The sequence below is a fragment of the Euprymna scolopes genome, chromosome 8 (assembly GCF_053919585.1).
Source record: "Euprymna scolopes isolate OS-2025 chromosome 8, ASM5391958v1, whole genome shotgun sequence".
Lineage (NCBI taxonomy): Eukaryota > Metazoa > Mollusca > Cephalopoda > Sepiida > Sepiolidae > Euprymna > Euprymna scolopes.
This window is the reverse complement of record NC_136489.1, coordinates 119,193,130-119,214,190: the sequence shown is the minus strand read 5'-3', so window position 1 is coordinate 119,214,190 and position 21,061 is coordinate 119,193,130. Positions and strand designations below refer to the sequence as shown.

The 21,061-nt window shown below is 33.7% G+C and overlaps 1 protein-coding gene across 2 annotated transcripts in view; it reads right to left on the bottom strand.

The window, feature by feature from the left end:
• The window catches only part of LOC145283743 (cytochrome P450 2B1-like), a 369,384-nt gene that overhangs the window by 34,547 nt on the left and 313,776 nt on the right, over positions 1–21,061 (bottom strand). For both annotated transcript variants that reach the window (XM_080132805.1, XM_080132807.1), the window contains exons 6-8: positions 10,566–10,659; positions 6,008–6,163; positions 2,574–2,782 (exon numbers count right to left, since the gene is read on the bottom strand). In XM_080132805.1, coding sequence (XP_079988931.1) covers positions 2,574–2,782; positions 6,008–6,163; positions 10,566–10,659 — 459 coding nt within the window. The remainder of the gene's footprint in view (positions 1–2,573; positions 2,783–6,007; positions 6,164–10,565; positions 10,660–21,061) is intronic.

Genomic DNA, 21,061 nt, shown 5'->3' with positions numbered 1-21,061 from the left:
CCAGAATCGGCATCAGAATCGAAAAAATTTGAGCCTATTATCTGATGCCAAAATCGATTCCTTAAATTATCTTTTTTTATTTGATTTTGGTTTAAGAAACATCTTCCATTGCTTTTAATAATGAGAAAATAATAAATATTTATTGACTTAAACTTCCAGTAATATATAGATCACTCCCCGTCAAATGTGTTTTTACGTTTGAGAACATATATGCATGTTTAAGATGTGTTTTTACAGTAATCAGGAGAAAATAACACCTTTATAGTTAAACATTTAGATATTTATAAATTATCGGAATCAGAATCGGTAATTGTATCGGAATCAGAAATTTAGTACGGAATCAATAATTGTATCGGAATCGGGGAAAAATATATAAAAATAAATAGTTTTTATATTTTTTTGTCTGGCAAATAATTTACGCCGCTAAACTACACATTTACCTAAATAAAAAACATAAACGCACACATTAATGTTTATAAACTTTATTTTTTTAGGTTCACAAAATCGTGAGTTTTCTTTGGACAGTGATCCCTTCTGCCGAAATATCTGGTGGGGAGGGTATCAAGTACTTCTTTTTTTTTGGGGGGGGGCGATTACATTTACATGTTTTTATCCGTTCTTTTATTTTTGAAATTGTTGTGGGGGTATTCACGTTACCCATGATGAAAATGATTAGTATAGCAGGCGTGTTTCAAACTGAACTTCATGTCAACCCAGGCAACGCCAGGTACCCATACTAGCGCATATATATATATATATATATATATATATATATATATATATATATATATATATGTATATATATGTATATATATATATATATATATATATACACTTGTGCCCGATATTATTCATACCCCTCGGATCTTTGAGATTTCTATAAGAATATTGCTCAAACCAGAAGATAGACAATATTAAAGGGATTTCAAACAATAAATCAAGCATAAGCATTTAATTTAAACTCAACAAATAAATAAATTATGCAAGTTTGAAGCATTATACTAAGAAAAACAATAATGGCACTAGTTCAAAATTATTCATACCTCTCTTACTAATAGTCAATAGCATGCCCTTTATTCTTAATAACTGCCTGTAACCGTTTTGGATATTCATCAACAAGGTTTTTACAATCATCAACACTGATTTTTGACCATTCTTCAATGCAGTAGTTCTCTTAATCCCTCAAATTTCTAGGTTTCCGCTTTTTAACCTCAGTTTTCAATATGTGCCAGAGGTTTTCGATAGGGTTCAGGTCAGGACTCTGGCTAGGCCATTCCAAAACATTAATGTGATTATCCTCAAACCATTTCTTGACTATTTTGGCAGTATGTTTTGGATCATTATCCTGTTGAAGGACCCAGTTTGGTCCTAAATGGAGCTTCTCCGCATCCTGTCTAATGTTTTTCTGGAGTATCTCCAAATATTGCTCCTTCTTCATGGTCCCATCTATCTTGACCAAACTACCTTGACCACTAGCCGAAAAGGAGCCCCAAAACATTAGGCTACCGCCACCATGTTTCACCGTGGGTATGGTGTTCTTTGGGTTGTAAGCTTCTCCTTTCTTCCTCCAAACGTAAGAAGCATCCATATGGCCAAACAATTCAATTTTTGTTTCGTCAGTCCACAAAATACTTGAGAAAACGGACTCTGGAGAATTCACATGGGTCCTAGAAAACTTTAGACGTGCTGTAAGGCGTTTTCCGGTGTGCAATGGAGTCCTTCTTGGTCTTCTTCCTTTCAGACCATTTTCATGCAGAGTCCTTTGCAATGTTTGCCTTGATATTTTTATGCCAGAAGACTCCAGATTTTCTAAAATGTCCTTAGTAGTGGTGGTTGGATTTGCATTAACACTTCTTACAATATTCCTGGTGGCTCTAGCAGACAGTTTCCTTTTCCTTCCTCTACCAATCAAGTTGTTTGTTGTGTGGTGGCTCTGGAATTTTTTGATGATGCTCTGTACTGTTGCTGTAGGGACCTACAATTTCTTGGAAATTGACTTGTAACCTAAACCATCCTTATGTGAATTCACAATTTTAGTCCTAAGATCATTACTAAGCTCTTTTTTCTTCCCCATTCTAATAATTTTTATTCTTTTTTTGGTTTTCAGTTGATATCATTTTAATTTCTGAAAAATGCAAAAAACGAAATGAAATTAATCAAAGGTTGTATAAAAGCATTCAAAATAAGAATCAAACAGGAAACAAACAGTCAGAAACTCGATTAATACTGAAAAAATAAGGGGGTATGATTATTTTTGAACATTGCAGATTTTATAAATAGCTGTATATTTCTTTTATTACAAGTATCCCGAGATTTTAAAATGACGAAAATGATCAGAAGAGGTTTATTAAGAATATGTATCAATATGGACGTAAACAATAAATTCTTACAAAGTTACACCTAATAAACTCAATTTTCAAGAGGGGGTATGAATAATATCGGGCACAAGTGTATATATATATAAGAGAGAGAGAGAGAGAGAGAGATTACTACCTGGTTATGGTTGACAGAATGAGAACATGCTACTCCATAATAATAAATATGAAATTATTAAATGTATTTAAAAATCTCACTTGGGTCGAAAGTCTCCCTATGTTGATCAATACTGGCTTGTGCATCCGTCCGTAACATTTTAAAATATGCCTCGATCTTCCGAATTGCCGATAATTCAAATATGCGCATCCATGGAACAAAATCAGAGATAAATCCATTGCCAAACAATTCTTGGAAACTATTATTGAAATCAACCATTTTTGTGAAGTCAGGGTCATCGAATTCATATCTGGAAAGAGATTAAAAAAAAAAAAAACTGCATAAAATAAATGTTTTGTATGCTTTTCCCAAATTCTTCCAATGTTTTACCATATCAGACTGAAGCTTTCAGCAGACAAGTTGTTTAATTGTGATATGTATTCTCTGTTTTATTATAGGAAAATGTTAATGTTTATATTTATTTCAGTTTTTAATTTCAACAGATTCGAGGATTCTATTTATTTTCATTTAGTGAGAGGGAATCTATCACCATACTTTCCCTTAAACACGTCAGTTGGGTTTATATTAAGTAAATTACTTAATATTATCATTGTTTTTAATGGAGAGTAGACAATGCTTTGTGGATGCGTTATCTGCAACTCCCGTTACTCTCACTTCTCCTAATTTGTCCCTCAGTCCTTATTTTTAATGACTGATTTTTTTTTTTTTTTTTTTTTTTGACAAAAGGAAACGAAAAAGCTGTATTCTGCATAAACAGACGTCAGATATGTCGGAAATTTTTTTTTTTTTTTTTTTTGTCTATCCTTGTAGCCATGTCACTAATAAGGGTGCTGGAGGTAAACGTTTAACTGGGTTGACATTATCCGCCTGATAGGCAGGGACCCGAACCTTGGATTAACCACTAAGGAGGCTATTCTATCAGTAGGTGCAAAGTACTGGGGCTGCTGTATTGCCATTAGGTAGGTTCTGGTGGAGCTTCTCAATGTCATCTTAGTGGGTAATTGCTACAGTTTTACCTTATCATGTGTTGCATATATATATATATATATATATATATATATATATATATATATATATATATATATATATATCTTTGTTTCTTTTTCTCCCTTACTTTCCCTCTCTGCCCTGCTTTAAGCAATCTGTCGACCTATTCCATAAATCCCAAAACTCTGCCATGAAAAGTTTCCAAAAAGAATACACGATTAAACCCAGATCTTCAACTTCCAACGTAGACCCCCACTACCATGTCTCCTCCAACATCAGGGGTCTACGTTTCAATCTTCCAGAGGTTGAAACCCAATTACAGGAGACTAAACCAGACTTATTATTCCTAAGCAAAACTGACATTAGACCGACTATTGCCCTGTTGAGCTGTAATTAAAGGATGTTCTAACTTAACATCCAAATCTGACCCCTAATATCGCCATGGGCATGGAATATGTGCCTACATTAAAGATGGCTTTCCATGTGGTAGGGGCATCTCCAGAGAAGACTCTAATTTACCTTATATGTGCTTCCGAGTTGAACTTGCTCACACTACTGCGTTTATATTTGCCCTCTATCGCCTCCACAACATCGGAGTTACTATCTTTAAGAGAATATCTGAAAAAATTGACTTCAATGTTCACAGTGTGAAATGGCTAACCTACTACACAACAAAGGCCTTCGACAAGGTATGACATAAAGGCCTACTTCACAAGATTTCCAGCTATGGTATAACTGGAAATGTTTTCTCTATCATTAAATCGTTTCTCTCTGATAGGCTCATAAGAGTAGTGGTCGATGGACAAACATCAGAGGCCTGCAGTATTAATGCTGGAGTCCCTCAGGGGTCAATCCTGGGCCCAACTCTCTTCCTGATCTACATCAATGATCTCCCTAAACACATACTTAGTAGGGCTTAAAAGCCACATTTGTGCAGCCCATCACTGAATGTTTTCGTGTTTCTATATAATTTTTTTTGTGTGCTATATCGAGTGATGGCAATGTTCGAAAGCGAATTTGCTGCCATCATATATATATATATATATATATATATATATATATATATATATATATATATATATATATATGGGAAAATATGCTTATTCAATTACATTTTACCTTTTATTTATACCAACCTTTAATTTATAAAGTTCGATGTAACTGGAGAGTATATACAAATAAATTACAAAATATATTAGATAATATTGATAACGGTTAAATCCAGAGTGTGCGTATTTAGGTTTATTTTATACGAAACTAACTATTAAATTCATTGAATTTGTGTACGGTAATTACAATTGATTAGCTAGATTTAAACTTTGCTTAACTTTTATTTTATTTATTACCTTAAAAAATGTCTTTATTATGTATATTACTACGTTTAAACGGACTTCTATTACTGCCATTTAGTTAGAATTAATTAACCATTTATTTTCATTAATATGAGAAATGCTTTTATTTTTTTTTTCCAATACATTTATTTTCTCTGTCGAAGGGAAACAACTTACTTTCATAAGTACATTGAATTGTCTGTCATTACAGAATCTAATATAATAAATATAAACTAATTATAAATAATAAATTAATAAAACATTAAATAAGATATTTTGTATACTAATTATGATAATAATTTATGGGTTTGTTTTACTATACACATAGATTCGAAAAAGTTGTCAAAAAAACAAATATATAATAAATAAATGTTATCAAAGGCACGATAAGTTACTTTTCTACCTAACTGGCTAATTTTTTAGTGTTTTTATTTAATGTGAAGTGTTTATTTGGCTCGAAAAACATATAATATTTACCGATGTATTTGAAAAATGCAAATGGCGACGGACTCTGTGTTGAATACGTAAGTTTGGGAAAATGAGTTAAAACTAAAAACTATACAAAATACTGTTAGAAACTCACTCAATATATGTTACTGTAACATAGGCTGATAGATATTCGGTGTGTTTCTAACAGTATTTTGTACAGTTTTTTTAATTTTAACTCATTATCCCAAACTTACGTATTCAACAGATTCTGCTGCCATTTGCATTTTTCAAATACATCTGTAAACACTGTATGTTTTTCGAGACAAATAAACACGTTACGTTAAATAAAAAAACACTAAAAAATTATTCATTTAGGTAGAAAAATAATTAATCTTGCCTTATTTGTTATATATTTGTTTTTTGACAATGTTTCGCATCTTTGTGTATAGTAATACAAACCTTTATTTATTAATACGTAGATTTAGCGTTGGTGATTTTAATGTAAAATTCAAAGATGGTGTAACTAAAAGAAAACACAATTGCAACTGCTCTTCCGATTTTCAGATTTTGTAATCATACCCATATTCCTTTATTTTCTTTGAAAGGTGATGTTTCTCAATAAATGTTATTTACCAGGCCATTTGTCGACTCCAGTCGTGGAATTTAATTGCATGACTACCGAACCTATTATCGAAATCTCTTTGGATAGATTTGTTCCCCCTTGGAGTTTGAGAGATAACTAACGACTATTTTTCCGAAATTCTTACCTTGTTCCATGGCAAATATCAGCAATTAGGTTGTATAGAATCAAATCGATGTATTTGTGCGGATCGAATGGTCCTTTTAATTTGCTCATATATCCTAATGCTTGGTCAATTGATAGAGTGATTTTTTCAGTTAAACTCGGTCCAGATAAAGCCGACCTGTATTTTAATAATAGAAAAAGAAAACACAAACATTAAATTAGAAAAAAAAAAAAAAAAAAAAAAAAAGCAAATAATCAACTGGAAAAATCTTAGCAGCTAAATGACTTATATTAATAATTAATAGCAATTTCGCAATCATCAATGACTGCGATGAAATGCTGTGTGTCTATGCACTTTACCAAACATGAAAACAATGAAGGGCAAACAGAACTGGAAGCAGTTGGAGGCTAGTAGTGTTATACATGAAAGGGGACAGATCCTAGTGAATAAAGAAACGATGCAAATAGGATTGAAAATAATATTTAATATGAGAAAAAGGCTAGAATCGAACCCAGTATTCAAGAGTTGAAAAGAATAAGTATCGCTATTTAGATGCGATTCCAGGAATTTAATGAATTGCTCTTATAGTAGAAATAATTAAAAAAAAACAAAGACAGGTCAGTTAGGAATAGTAGACAATGGATTGAGGAATCTTTTTTCTGTTGCAAAGGCGTGTTTGGAGATATGCGTTATATATAGAATCCGCCTGAGGGACTCTCACCTGGTTGACCATGTGTCTGACGTCACAAACAAAGATAGATTCAATATATTCAGTTAAGAGGATTCAAAATCAGAGTCAGTTCAGTCAGTGTCGATTCCGGGAGTTGAGTTCGGAACAGTCAGAGGAGGAGAGTTTGCTAAGCCCCTTTTGGAAGTGAAAGAAAGGGAGACAAGACAATGTAACGCTGAAAGGCATTCGAATACATCCTCATCCTCCTCCTCCTCCTCCTCCTCATCATCATCATCAGCAGCAGCAGCAGCTGAAATAAATGTCGTTTTGTAATTTTTAAGTCTTTATCTTGTCATCATTCAACCAGATTTTTATACATATTTGAAAAAACGCTTAGTCATGTCACCGGATGCGACATCAGCGCCCTTTAATGGCAACTTTTAATACTTACATTAACCGCCTTCGAAGGGTAACTTGATATTATAACCCAGATGGAAATACTAATTTTTGAGTAAAAAAAAATTGGTTCCAACGTGATTGTCGCATTTCAAAACCTAAAATACCAAATTATATGTTTTTATGATTTGTCTTTGTAAAAAGAACTTTGTATGAAACACCCTCCTCAAAAGTGTTAACGGTATCCCCTTCATAAATAATGTATCCCCTCTGTATAAAAAGAAAAAAACTGTCTATGTCTCTCTTTATATCAAGCGCATAATATAAATATGAACTGTGTACCATCTATTATAAACTAGCCTGGGTGCCCGGCGTTGCCCGGGTGTTTGGAGGTTTGTGTTGAGCAAAAAAAAGTGTTAGTAAGCAAGCAGGCTCGAACCCATGACGTGAAGGCGGAAAGAAAGTAAAAGAAAACCTGACGTCTTACCCCTACTCCATGACGCGACCGGAAGTTCGGAACATTGAAATTAAACAAGTCATTCCAACCGATACAATGACTTGCAAAAAATGGCGACGCAAAAAATGCAGCCCTCCTTGTAGAAAACTGCCCAGTTGAGGGTGAAGGAATTAATGTTTTTAGCCAATTTTTCGATATTTGTCGTCCGCAGTGTCGAGCTTCAAAATGATACCGATCTTGTGAAAATCTGTCGCCTTTGTTCAAAGTTTTAGACAGATATACATACATACATACATACATTTAAACAGACAGGTGAGATTCATATAATAGATGACGTTATCCGTCCCCGTTCTGTGTACCTCGTTATGTGTCGTCTCCACTATGTACAAACACCCCACTAGTAAGAGGAAGGGAATAGGAGAAAGGGGGGGGGGGATGTATTAAGTATAAAAGATTCATAATCTGACGGTTGACGGTGGGAGTAAAAAAAGTAGAGGGAAGAAGAGCGTATAAAACACAAAGGCATCTTTGACTCCAGACTTCAGAAGATGTGAGATGTAAGGAGGGAAATATAAGTAGGTGGCATATTAAACATAAAAGCCTCATAATATGAAAACTGTGAGTTCAATCCTGTTACAGGGCAGTACTGATGAACAATATACTTTTTTTCTTTTTAATTATAAAATATAAAATGTAAAAAGCATATAATGTCAATAGAGAAATATATTTAAAGTGTATTTTTACAGGATGGAACAATAAAATTGTTGCCCTAAAGAAAACAACACTACAGCTTTATTTTAAACTTTTATTGAAAAAAATCAATCCAGGTAACTTATTTTGTAGTAGAGCTGACATCTATTCAATGTAGCCACCTTCAGCTTCAATCACGACCTTGATACGGGTCCGGAACTGGGAGCATGCCTTTTCCACAAGCACCGGCAGAAGCTTGGCAAATACTCGGTAGATGGTAGCGATCAGGCTGGCTTTGGTGTTGTGGGAGTTCATGTTGATGATGTTCTCGACATATGACCAAACGAAGTAGTCCAATGGGTTTAGGCCGGGGGAAGAGAAGGGTCAGTGAGAGAAAAGTACAAAGTCATAGCACTCCTTTTGAAGCCAAGCCTGGGTCTTTTTGGAGGTCCTGCTGCCACACTCAGGGTTTGCCAGCAGCCACCTGATTGCACCAGGAGATCACCACACTCTTCGACACATCCAGGTACACATTGGTGTTGACTTTCAAGCCGACTTCAAAGATGTGAGATGGCATGATGTCGCTCTCACTTGAAACCACACCAAAGACCATAACCATGGCCGGAAACTTTGTTTTCTTCACCCTGAGCACGTCCCTGTTACTCGTGGCAATTCAGCAATGCATTTTGAGGGTGCTGGCAATGGTCCTGTTGTCATAACTTCGATTGGTAGAGAGCATGAGTTGTACAGTGGCGCATCTCCGATCTTGCTCGTTAAACATTGTGTCACTTTCAGACATGATAGAAGGCTCCCATTGCTCTTGGGATTTGTACACAGCTGGCCAATTATTAGATGATCTGCAACAAAAAAAGAAAACCGGTTTTCATCAAACGGAACTGGAATCATGTTGTCTTTTCTAGAGCGACAATTTTATCGTTCTATTCTTTAAATATTTGTCTTATACATTCTTTGTCCTGCATAATTTTGAATATTCCATACTGTCATGAACGGTATACATACTCAACTTCAATAATCCCAACATTTGAACCATATGTTGAACATCAAGCATTAAACAATAAAGTGAATATTGTATTTATTACTAAATAGGATTACTACAAGCATTATATGGAGGCAGTAGCTAATTCACATTTTCCTAATTCAAACAATATAACCCTAGCTACATAGAAGGTAGGTTGGATTACTCCATAATTTATGTATGTAAACATTACTCGATAATCTATGTATGTAAACATATAAATATATGGTGAGATGTATGTGTAGGCGATTGGTTTTGTATCCCTGTCTACCTTATGGAAGTGCTAATTTAGATTGAGCTTGCCTGCTATAGATCGAGTATACATACTGTCTGGCGGGCAAGGATAGGCGAGTAGAACAGTTTTATATGTACTGTGTAGTGTGTGCGTATGTTATGCATGTATATGATCGACATCTGTGCTCTACCAATGTGTAAGGGTTTGTGGGAAGGTGTCGAACCAAGGGGTCACATTTTTTTTTTTTCACAAATAATTTTAAAGTTAAGTGTATATACGATTTTCGAAATGTAATGGGCTAATAGGTGATGTGATCAACATGTGATGTCTTGAAGGGTTAGCAGCAGTCGCATATTGAAATTAGATGGCTGGTTTGGACACAAGAAAGAATTGAAGTTAGATTTTAGTTGCAGAAGTTTTCATGAAAAACAAAACAAAACAAAAAACATATAATGTAAGGCTGTAGATAATGGTAGAATAGAAGTAAAGGGTGAATGTTATCAATTCTCCATTATAATTCAAGTTGGCTGTGATAGAAAATCTTCCTGACTCTATAGATAAAGAAAGATATTATTGAAGATTATACAGAAATACCTTTTCTGTTTAAAAGGAATTAAACACAGCTAAGAGTAAATCTTAACAAAAGGACGTCGCATACTTTGGTAGATTTATCATGCCATTGGCGAATTAAGAAAGCCAATGATATACACCTTCCTCATCTGATATCTTAATTCTAATTGCTTAGGAGTGGAACAGATAATATAATTTGCTTTTTCCTTTCTCAAAGAAGTAAGAGTTGCTTTACTTTGTTGAGCAAAAAAAAAAAAAAAAAGTGGTAGTAGGCAGGTAGGCAAGCTCGAACCTGTACCACAAAGGAGAAAAAGAATGTGAAAAAAAAAAATGTTACGTCTTTGCCGTTGCACCCATCGCCAACACCGAAGTGGTGGAGGTTTAAATTAGGCTTGATTTGCCTTGAAGTGATTTTATTTTCTTCTCCCTTTTTTATTATCATAATTAGCTCATTACATCAAATGTTTTCATGCTTTGTCTGGAGCGACTTGCATGCAAAACATATTTGGCAAAAAAGTGTCTTACTTCAGAGCTTTGAAAGCCACTTTCCGACGCATATGCCAACGGTGATTGAAATTTTCGTTTGAAACATTCATTCTTCCCTCGGAATTTCGATTAACTGAAAAGAAAAGAAAACAAATTTAATCATGAATTTCAGTCAGTGGCAACATTCACATCTATATACACTTACATATCTATATCTACTTATGCATCTAGATCCAATTACATATCCACATCCAGATCCACATTTAGATATGCATCCAGACCCAATTACATATCTACATCCAGATCCACATCTAGATATGCATCCAGACCCAATTACATATCTACATCCAGATCCACATATAGATATGCATCCAGATCCAATTACATATCTACATCCAGATCCACATATAGATATGCATCCAGACCCAATTACATATCTACATCCAGATCCACATCTAGATATGCATCCAGATCCAATTACATATCTACATCCAGATCCACATATAGATATGCATCCAGACCCAATTACATATCTACATCCAGATCCACATATAGATATGCATCCAGATCCAATTACATATCCACATCCAGATCCACATATAGATATGCATCCAGGCCCAATTACATATCTACATCCAGATCCACATATAGATATGCATCCAGATCCAATTACATATCCACATCTAGATATGCATCCAGATCCAATTACATATCTACATCCAGATCCACATCTAGATATGCATCCAGATCCAATTACATATCTACATCCAGATCCACATCTAGATATGCATCCAGATCCAATTACATATCCACATCCAGATCCACATCTAGATATGCATCCAGATCCAATTACATATCCACATCCAGATCCACATCTAGATATTTTTTTTTATTACATTTTCACCCCAAACAAGGCACATTGCCACTTTGGTGTAGGGGGCTACTATCAGGGGCAACAACTACTGGGGTACTATGTTGGGATTAGGCCAGCAAGATGTCGGTTCACATGACACTTGAACTTCTGCATGTTAGTACAGTTGGGGAAGCAGTGGCTTGGAATGGAATTCCAGAGTTTAGCGATTCTGGGGAAGAAACTACTGGAGTAGAAAGATCTTTTACATCTAGGGATCTCTACTGTGTGGGGGTGGAATTTAGCTGCCTGTCAGGTTTGTCGAGGGTGTCTACATCGTGGGGGTACAAGTGTCTGCAGTTCGTCAGAGCATTCACCATTAAAATACTTGTAGAACAGGCAGAAGGATGCAACATTACGTCGATGGGACAGAGGCTGAAGCTTAGATGCCAGTTCAAGGCCTATCAGATTTGCGACTCTCTTTTGAACCTTTAGGAGCGAGAGACTAGTAGCAGATGCAGCAGCCCAAATGTGACAGCAATACTCCATACATGGGTGAATAGTGGCCTTATAGAGGTACAGGATACTTTCAGGTTTTAGTAGTTTTCTAGCATGGTAGAGAGAGCCTACCTTTTTCGCAACGGCCCTGGCAACGCTTTCAATGTATCTGTTCCACCTCATGTTTCCTGGAGTTTGAAAGATGTACTCTCAGATAAAGAGTCACTGGCCATTGCTATTGATGGCAGAGAAGGTTTCTTGTAATTATTAAAGGAAACCAGTTTAGTCTTGGCAGCATTGAATGTGACCATCCATTTTTGTCCCCATTCCACTACAGATTGGAGGTCATCCTCTAATGTTTTTGCCATTTCTTTAGATATATGTTCATTTGTTTTCCTGTCATGCCTTTTATAGAGTGTGGTGTCATCAGCATATATACCCATCTCAGAGGCAATTTTGTCGGGAAGGTCATTAATGAATATTAGGAACAATAGAGGTCCAAGGATAGACCCCTGAGGCACTCCCACATTTATATCATATTGTTTTGATATACGACCAGATCCAATTATATATCCACATCCAGATCCACATTTAGATATTTATCCAGATCCAATTACATATCCACATCCAAATCCATATCTACTTATGCATCCAGATCCAATTACATATCCACATCCAAATCCATATCTACTTATGCATCCAGATCCAATTACATATCCACATCCAAATGCATATCTACTTATGCATCCAGATCCAATTACATATCCACATCCAAATCCATATCTACTTATGCATCCAGATCCAATTACATATCCACATCCAAATCCATATCTACTTATGCATCCAGATCCAATTACATACCCACATCTATATCTACTTTTGCATCCATTTCATTTTCATCCAAATTCAAATCTAGATCCACATCCATTTCCACATCCACATCTATTTTTGCATCCATTTCATTCAGACCCAGATGTAGATGTGGATCCAAATCTGCATCTATTTTTACATCCACATCTACATCTACATTTGCATTTATTTCACTCAGACCCAGATCTAGATCCAGATCCACACCCATTTATACATTCAGATCCAGATCCAGATCTACTATGTTCACATCCACAAGCTAAAGCCAAATAACAAAAGAAAGGTACACCCGCTATTCCATTTTTACCCGGATCTAGTCAGGTTTTGAAGATAGACTGAAAATCTTCCTTGACACTACTTGGGGCTACTATGTTTAAGGGACACAAGAAAGTAGAACAAAAGATCCAACGATTTTATTTTAGTATGTCTACTTCCATTGACTGGTATATATTGCATGATTCTAAAATCCTATAGCAACAGTATCAACCCAGGTGCACATCGATATAAAGTATGACCAGGATGTTGACAGGATTCTCCATGTTTATCTACAAAGAACAGTTTCAAAAATTTGTCCTCACTTAAGCAGTGATACAAGGGACCTTATTCTGGCATACAACATCATCAACAGAAATGTACTCCTTTTTCTATTAGCCATGACTAGGATTCACCAGAAACATCCAGTAATTGATCTTTTTTTCTGACTAGGACAATGAACGTTACCTCCTCATTTCTCTTTCTCTCAAACTGGGCAACTTGAGTCGCTAGCTTCTGGCATTCTCACATGACTAGTCTGACCCTCTCTTGTCTGACCGGTTGAGAGTACAGGCTTGATGGATTGTCTGGCTGTTGTTTCCGACTGGTAGTACAAGAGACCTAAGTCAGGTAACACTAAGAACGACTGCTCTGTAAGCAGTTATATAATATCGGGATAACTGTAGTGCAATGTTATACAATGAAAGACAGAAATTTGACATCTCTTCTTAGTCTTGAAATTGATAATGATGTGGACCAAAGATCTGAGTGTGCCAAGTTTTTAGAATACCACTTTTACTTATGGATGTTAGCAACCTTCACCTGACCCCTCTTGTATGTATATGATTCTGGATTCATAAGCAGTTGTATAATATCGGGATAACTGTAGTGCAATGTCATAAATGGAAAGGGACCCGGTATTTATCTATGATGGGTTTTCCTGAAGCCACCATCCTATAGATAAAGACATACCTCATAGTCTACTTGTGTGTACATACTAGCATCAAGCAGACACCCACTTGGCCTAACCCACTCTGCACTAAATGTAATGTGAACAGACATTTTGCTGCTCAACTCCTTGCTTAGAGTGTCCCTAAGTCAAGACCCCTAATTAATAGTTGCCCTTTACGTTTCAGTGATAATGTGGCTTGTTTGGGAATAAATAAGAGTAAAACGGTATCTTTATAGTAGTTTTTCACTCAAATACCTGGTTGCAGCCTTCGACATCAATCGCAGATGTGCTATTGCCGTTTGTTTCAACAGAAGCAAAACAACATTCTCTATACATGTTTCTACTCTTTAAAACAGCTTGCCAGAGGAATTTGTGATTATCCATACTATGAAATTATATTATAAACATAAACTGAATTAAGCTTTAAAATATAGTGCAATAGTACAATTTGACGTAACAATATAGTTTTGACGTCAGAGAGACAGACACCAAGTCTCCATTAGTAATAGATATTAACAATTGCTCCACTATTTATATCAAATACAATACAACTACATACGTTATTTAGAGAATTTTCTAAATAATTTTTAACCTTAGTATTTTAAATCTATCCAAGTTAAGATACCTGAAAATGGCACATCATTACCATATATGAGTTTGAAATAGGCTAGCATATACTTTTGTCTGTGGAGGCAGTTTTGTATAATTTCTCGTTTTTTTATTAAGCAAATTTCGGTAGATATTACTATTTTAAAGGATTCCAAAGTGGTGTCATATATAATAAAGAAATTATTCTTTTCATAGCAAATAGGACAGCTAATTTGCATACACCTCACTATTTTTAAATAGTTTATTCAGGTTAATTCAACCATCATGATATCTTTTTTTATTATTAAATTGTTAGGTGGAAGAGTAAAATAGTCACCAAATACCCTGCCCTCACCATGTTAAGAATGACTTTCAAAATAATTACGTTATTATTTCAGCATGGGGCAGAAGAGCACAAGTACCCATGTATTTGTTTCATGGCAGGTTTTTATTTGAGGGGGTGGGAGCGATACTGGTAAATGTCAAAATCGAAATACTCTGGCCAAATAACTGAAAAGAAATCCGTGTCCATCAAACTTAAACATCGAATTAGAAACTTGAAAACTAAATGTAACGAATTTTATTTTTATTATTACCAGAGATGTACGAGTATTCCCACTTTAATATTTTAGTAAGAACGAATTACTAATTCATTATCTTTTTTACTTAAATGAAATAAAATATTTCATTTTTTTTTTTTTTTCATGCGTACTTGAATAAAATTCACTGGAAATGTCAAAATAAATAACACGATGTTAATGGTCAAATAACACGACAAATCCTGTATATAATATTTGGATTGCAGAAATTCCCCTCTGGACCAAATTACGGTAGGTTTGCAATAACACATTCCACATACAAATTTATTATGTCTAAACTGTTACCTACCATCTCTTTTTGAACGTCGTTACGTACAAGTGTTTCTCAGACAAAGAACAGGGGACGCATTCTATTCAAACTGTTTATTAATTAAAAAATGTAAGAAATTCTGTAGAAACAAGCAGGCTCTTTATTGGACGGTTTGTCTGTCTACGGATTTGTTTGAACCAATCAGATTGTATGTTATTAGTAACTGCCCAGGAGGTTCTTGGCGCCAAAATTATCCTTTCAGATCACCAGAATTCAAAAAAATACACGTTGAAATGGACATCGAATTATCACTCGAAGTTTGAAGCAGCGAAATTACTTTGTTACTTTGAGACGTTTTAATGCCCTTATGCTGGGCGAATTATTAGATTCTTGCACGCTTTGTGCTCTGTGAATTAATTGGTTTTCTTTATTACTATTAATGTCTGTTAAAGACGAGATTGAGGTCTACTGTTTGACCTGTCATTTGTGCGCCATTGGACTGAATCAACAGAGGACTCCTAGAGGCTACACGACTTACAGTATCCATCTTGGAAGATATCTCTTAACACTTCAACCTGTGCAGTTGAAGTTTTCTGCCCAGCTTTTATCGAAGACGGACTATTATCCCTTCGGGGACGTTACCAGCCCATAGTGGCAGATAGCCGAAGATGACGCATCTTTTGCAACATGGATCTTTTTACTTTAATAAAATTGACGTTGAAGTTTAAAAGGTGTAATTCTGTTGTAATTCTGTTTGGTGTTCTTCCATTCTGCCAAGGGCAAAAGCCTATGTGATGATTTTCTCACAAAAATTAAAACTATAATATATAGAACTTTGTTTAACAAGTGCTACTAAAAACTTTAAAACTATATTTTGTTGCAATGACAATTGTACTTTAATTCAAAAATGTTTCGGAAAAAGAAATCCAATGTTGCTTTAATTAGTAAAATTTTTCATTTAAATTATTAAATTATTCGGGGAAAAAAAATCCAATTTTATTTCAATTCCAAAAATGTTTCAAGAAAACAAATTTAATGTTGCTTTAATTAAAAAATTGTTTTATTAAAAATATATTTTCTTGCGCAAACTTTACAATAAATGTTTTTTACAATTATATATTAATACATTTTTATACAATAAATGTTTTAATTTATTTATTACGAACTATCATCCTCATCTTTATTAGTTGTTGTTTCACGATGTTTCGGCCAACTAATCCTCTGGCCTTCGTCAGGTGGTAACCGCGACAGAATAGGAACTCCGAATCTCCTAACTGCTAACAGGGCCCGTGGATGTGAGTGGATGGAGACGTTTAATCTCTTTGGTTCCAGATGAGAATTGTCTGAAGATAGCGGTTTCAATCCTACCCAAAGCTGGCCAGAGCCTTACTTAGCCAAAACGTGGTGAGACGACAACAACTATGGATGGCAGTAATTGCTAAGAATGCAGTAAGGAGATTTGGAGTGGAGTTTCAATCCCGTCACGGTTACAACTTGATGAAGGCCAGAGGAATAGTTGGCCGAAACGTTGTGAAACAACAACTAAGAAAGATGAGGATGATAGTTTGCAATAAATAAAATTAATAAGTAATACTCATCTCAATAATGAATTCCAATACAAATAATTAATAACTTTTAAATAAAAATTTACAACCTCTTTTTTATGTAATTAAATCACTATTTACTTGCCTCTCCACGAGGTTAAACTTAGACGAGATCAGTTTTTCGGCAATAAATAAATTAATAAATAAATAAATACAAATTTCAATAATGAATTCCAATTAAATAATATATAAATAAATGTTTTGTTACTGACATATTTTGCCTTTCCAAGATTGTCAATGCAGTCATCAATTCTGGGAATTGGAAAGGAATCACTTTTAGTTACTGCATTGACTTCCCGGAAATCGGTTACAAATCTGTATATGCCATTCGGTTTTGGTACAAGAATACAAGAAGAACTCCACCGACTGTTGCTTGGTTCAATAATGTCATTATCCAGCATATATTTTATTTCTGCTCTCATTTGCTGAAGCTTGATTGGGTTTACCCGGTAAAAATTTTGTTTGATGGGGTTTTCTTCTCCAATGAAAACAACATTTACAGCAGCTGTTGTTTTTCCAGGAACATCAGAAAAAAGGTCATTGACCAAATCATGAATTTCTTTTCTTTTCTCATTTGATAAATGTTGAAATTTTACATTTAAATTAGACAGAATTTTAGAGTTTTTTAAATGACTACTTTGACCCATGTCCTTCTCCCTACTAACTACCTCCACCTCCTTGTCTATATCATCATTTTGATGTGTAATATTAATTTTAGTTAAGGTTGAGATTCGCTTAAGTTGAGTATTATCATTTCTGTCCATGTAAGTTTTAACATATTATAATATTATAAATATATAATATTACATATATATTATATTATATATATATATATATATATATATTATATATATATATATGTAATATTATATATATAATATTAAAAATAGTATATTATATATATAGTATATATATTATATGATATCTATATAATATTATATATAGTATATATATTATATAATAGCTATATAATATTATATATATAATATTATATATATAATTATATATATATTACATATTTAATATTATATATATAATATTATATATATAATATATATGTATTATATAATAGCTATATAACATTATAATATTATATATATAATTTTATATATATAATATATAATATATAATATCATATATAATATTATATATATAATAGTATACATATATATAATATTATATACATATATAATATTATATATATGTATAACATTATATATAACATATATATATATATATATATATATATATATATATATATATATATATAATATTATATACAATTTCTTCCTTAAAAATGAAAACATAAAGAAAAAAGAATCCTATGGTTTTGATAAACTTTGAAAATTAACTTTAAAACGTAATTAAAAACTTAGAATTCCACAGTCAACCTAACAATTTCCAACGAAACTACACAAAATCGTTAGAAACATAAACTACTCTAATAAAATCTTTGTAAAAGCAAATAAAACTAGAAACTTCTATAAAATAGATAAACAAGAATATAACAAACTAATCACAGAAAACATTTTAAAAAACTACAAAAAATGGATACAAACGAATGCGACTACATAGATATAATAAATGCTGAAAGTAAACAAATCACCGATAAATTAAAAATTTACGATAAATTTGGCAAATTGAAACCTAGAAATGCATACATTCTGCTCAAAGACCACAAATGTGACTTCAATAATAACCCCAGCACCCGGTTAATGAACCCAACTAAACCAGAAATAGGTAGAATTAGCAAAGTAATACTTTCTAGAGTAAACAAACAAATCAAGCAAGACCTAGAATTTAACCAGTGGGCAAATACTGCCAAAGCAATCACTTGGTTTAAAAATATAGAAAACAAAAAGAAATGTACGTTTATAGTTCGATATTATAGATTTCCATCCCTTGCTATCCGAAGAATTTTTCAACATTGCCCTAGAATTTGCCAGGGCATACACTAATATATCCTCGGAAGAAATCCACATTATTAAAACATGTAGAAAATTAATTCTAGTAAATAACAATAACCAATGGATAAAAACTAAAATGACAAAATCGTTTGATTTGGCGATGGGTGCCCTGGATTCTGCAGAGGCATCAGATCTTGTGTGATTATTCATTCTATATACCCCTACAAGCATATTTGATACTACGGATATCGGCCTATATAGAGATGATGGACTATCTATAATAAAAGACTCCAACAAAGTCAAGGGAGATAACTTTAAGAAAATCATACACAAGGAAATGAAAAACTAGGCCTAAAAGTAGACGTACTAGCTAACATAAAAATAACAAACTTCCTCAACGTAACGTTAAATTTAGATAAAAACACATATGAACCCTACTTAATCCAATATATGTAAACCCTAAGTCCAATCACCCACCATCATTTATACAACAGATTCCTAACTCGATCGTAAGTAGACTCAGCAACAACTCAAACGATGAAAATGTATTTAACAGGTCAATCAATATCAATGAAAAAGCCCTAAAAAATAGCGGATACAAACATATCGATATCAAATATAAGCAACAAAACACCAATAACTATAATAAAATTAAAAAAAGAAGAAAAAGAAATATAATCTGGTATATGGCACCATACAATCAAACGTTAAAAACAAAACTCGGAAAGAAATTTCTAGATCTTATCGAAAAACACTTCCTCACAACCAATCCCTTACGCAAAATTTTCCATAAAAATAACTTAAAGTTATCCTACAACTGCTCCGAAAATTTAGAGATGATAATTAAAGCGCATAACAACAAAATATTAAATAAAAGCAATGAAAACAACAACAAAATAAATAATAAAAAAGTGCATACCACGACAAAAATAAAAGTAACACAAAGGACACATATGTAACTAGTAGAAAGGAAGGGATAAGCACAGTCATGACAGAAAACTCTTTTAAAGAAACCAACCAAATGTGAGTTTATCTTTTTTTAAAAAAAAAAAAAAAAGAAAGTTAAATGTTACTTCGAATTTATTTCAGAAAACTGTCTTTGTTTCGATATAAACGTATAATTCTGTTTGTCAATTCAAATTTAATGAAAATCCTCTACAAAATAAATGCAAAAATAACCAGACGGGCGACTGGCGGAATTTGTAACTTGGCTGAAAAGAGGAACTCTTTTTTACTCTTTTTTGGCAGACAGGCAGAATGTTTGCGTATGTGGGTATGTGTATACATATATACGTACGCGTATGTTTGTACTAGAAAGGACTGTTACCTCGCCCCCCCTCCTTACCCTTACCCGCTACTGACCAAAGACCTGGCATTTAATTCAAGACAGGAACCCATAGAAGGAAGGGATAAGCACAGTCGTGACAGAAAACGAAATATGAGTTTACGTCTTTTTTTAAAAAACAAAAAAAAAAAGAAAGTTAAATGTTACTTCGAATTTATTTCAGAAAACAGTCTTTGTTTCGCTATAAACGTATAATTCTGTTTGTCAATTCAAATTTAATGAAAATCCTCTAAAAATGAATGCAAAAAATAACCAGACAGGCGACAGGCGAATTATCTAGTTAAATTTTAGTTCGAATTTATAACAGAAACCAGTCCTTTTACCGATATTGACATAGAAATTTGTCCCGTGTTTGAAATAGGAAATTAAATACTACCACAGCGGCGGAGAAAATTACCTTCCTCCTCTTTTCCCATACAACATTTCCAGCGGCTAAGCAGAGCGTTTGAAAATAGGTCTATCTTACACCATGTAAGGTAGACCTATCTTCAAACGCCCTCTTTCAGAGCATGACTTTCAACTTCTACTATGTAGATTATTTATTTTTATTTTATTTTTTCTTAATTTTTTTTGTTCATGTCCCATATGTATGTGTGATAGTGCACGATACCTCTTGTATACATGGGAGCTTTACACTATCCCTGCATCAGAACCACAGGTAAAACAATTCTGGGCTCGGTGTTGCCAACACACCAAAATATGAAAAATGTCCAAATAATCCAAGCCATGGGACCCAGAAGAAAGATCTGGGTGTCATGATCGGCAGGTGCTCCTTTGGTAGCCTGTGAATGTTGGCCAACTTTCTAGTTTCAGAAACTAAAAT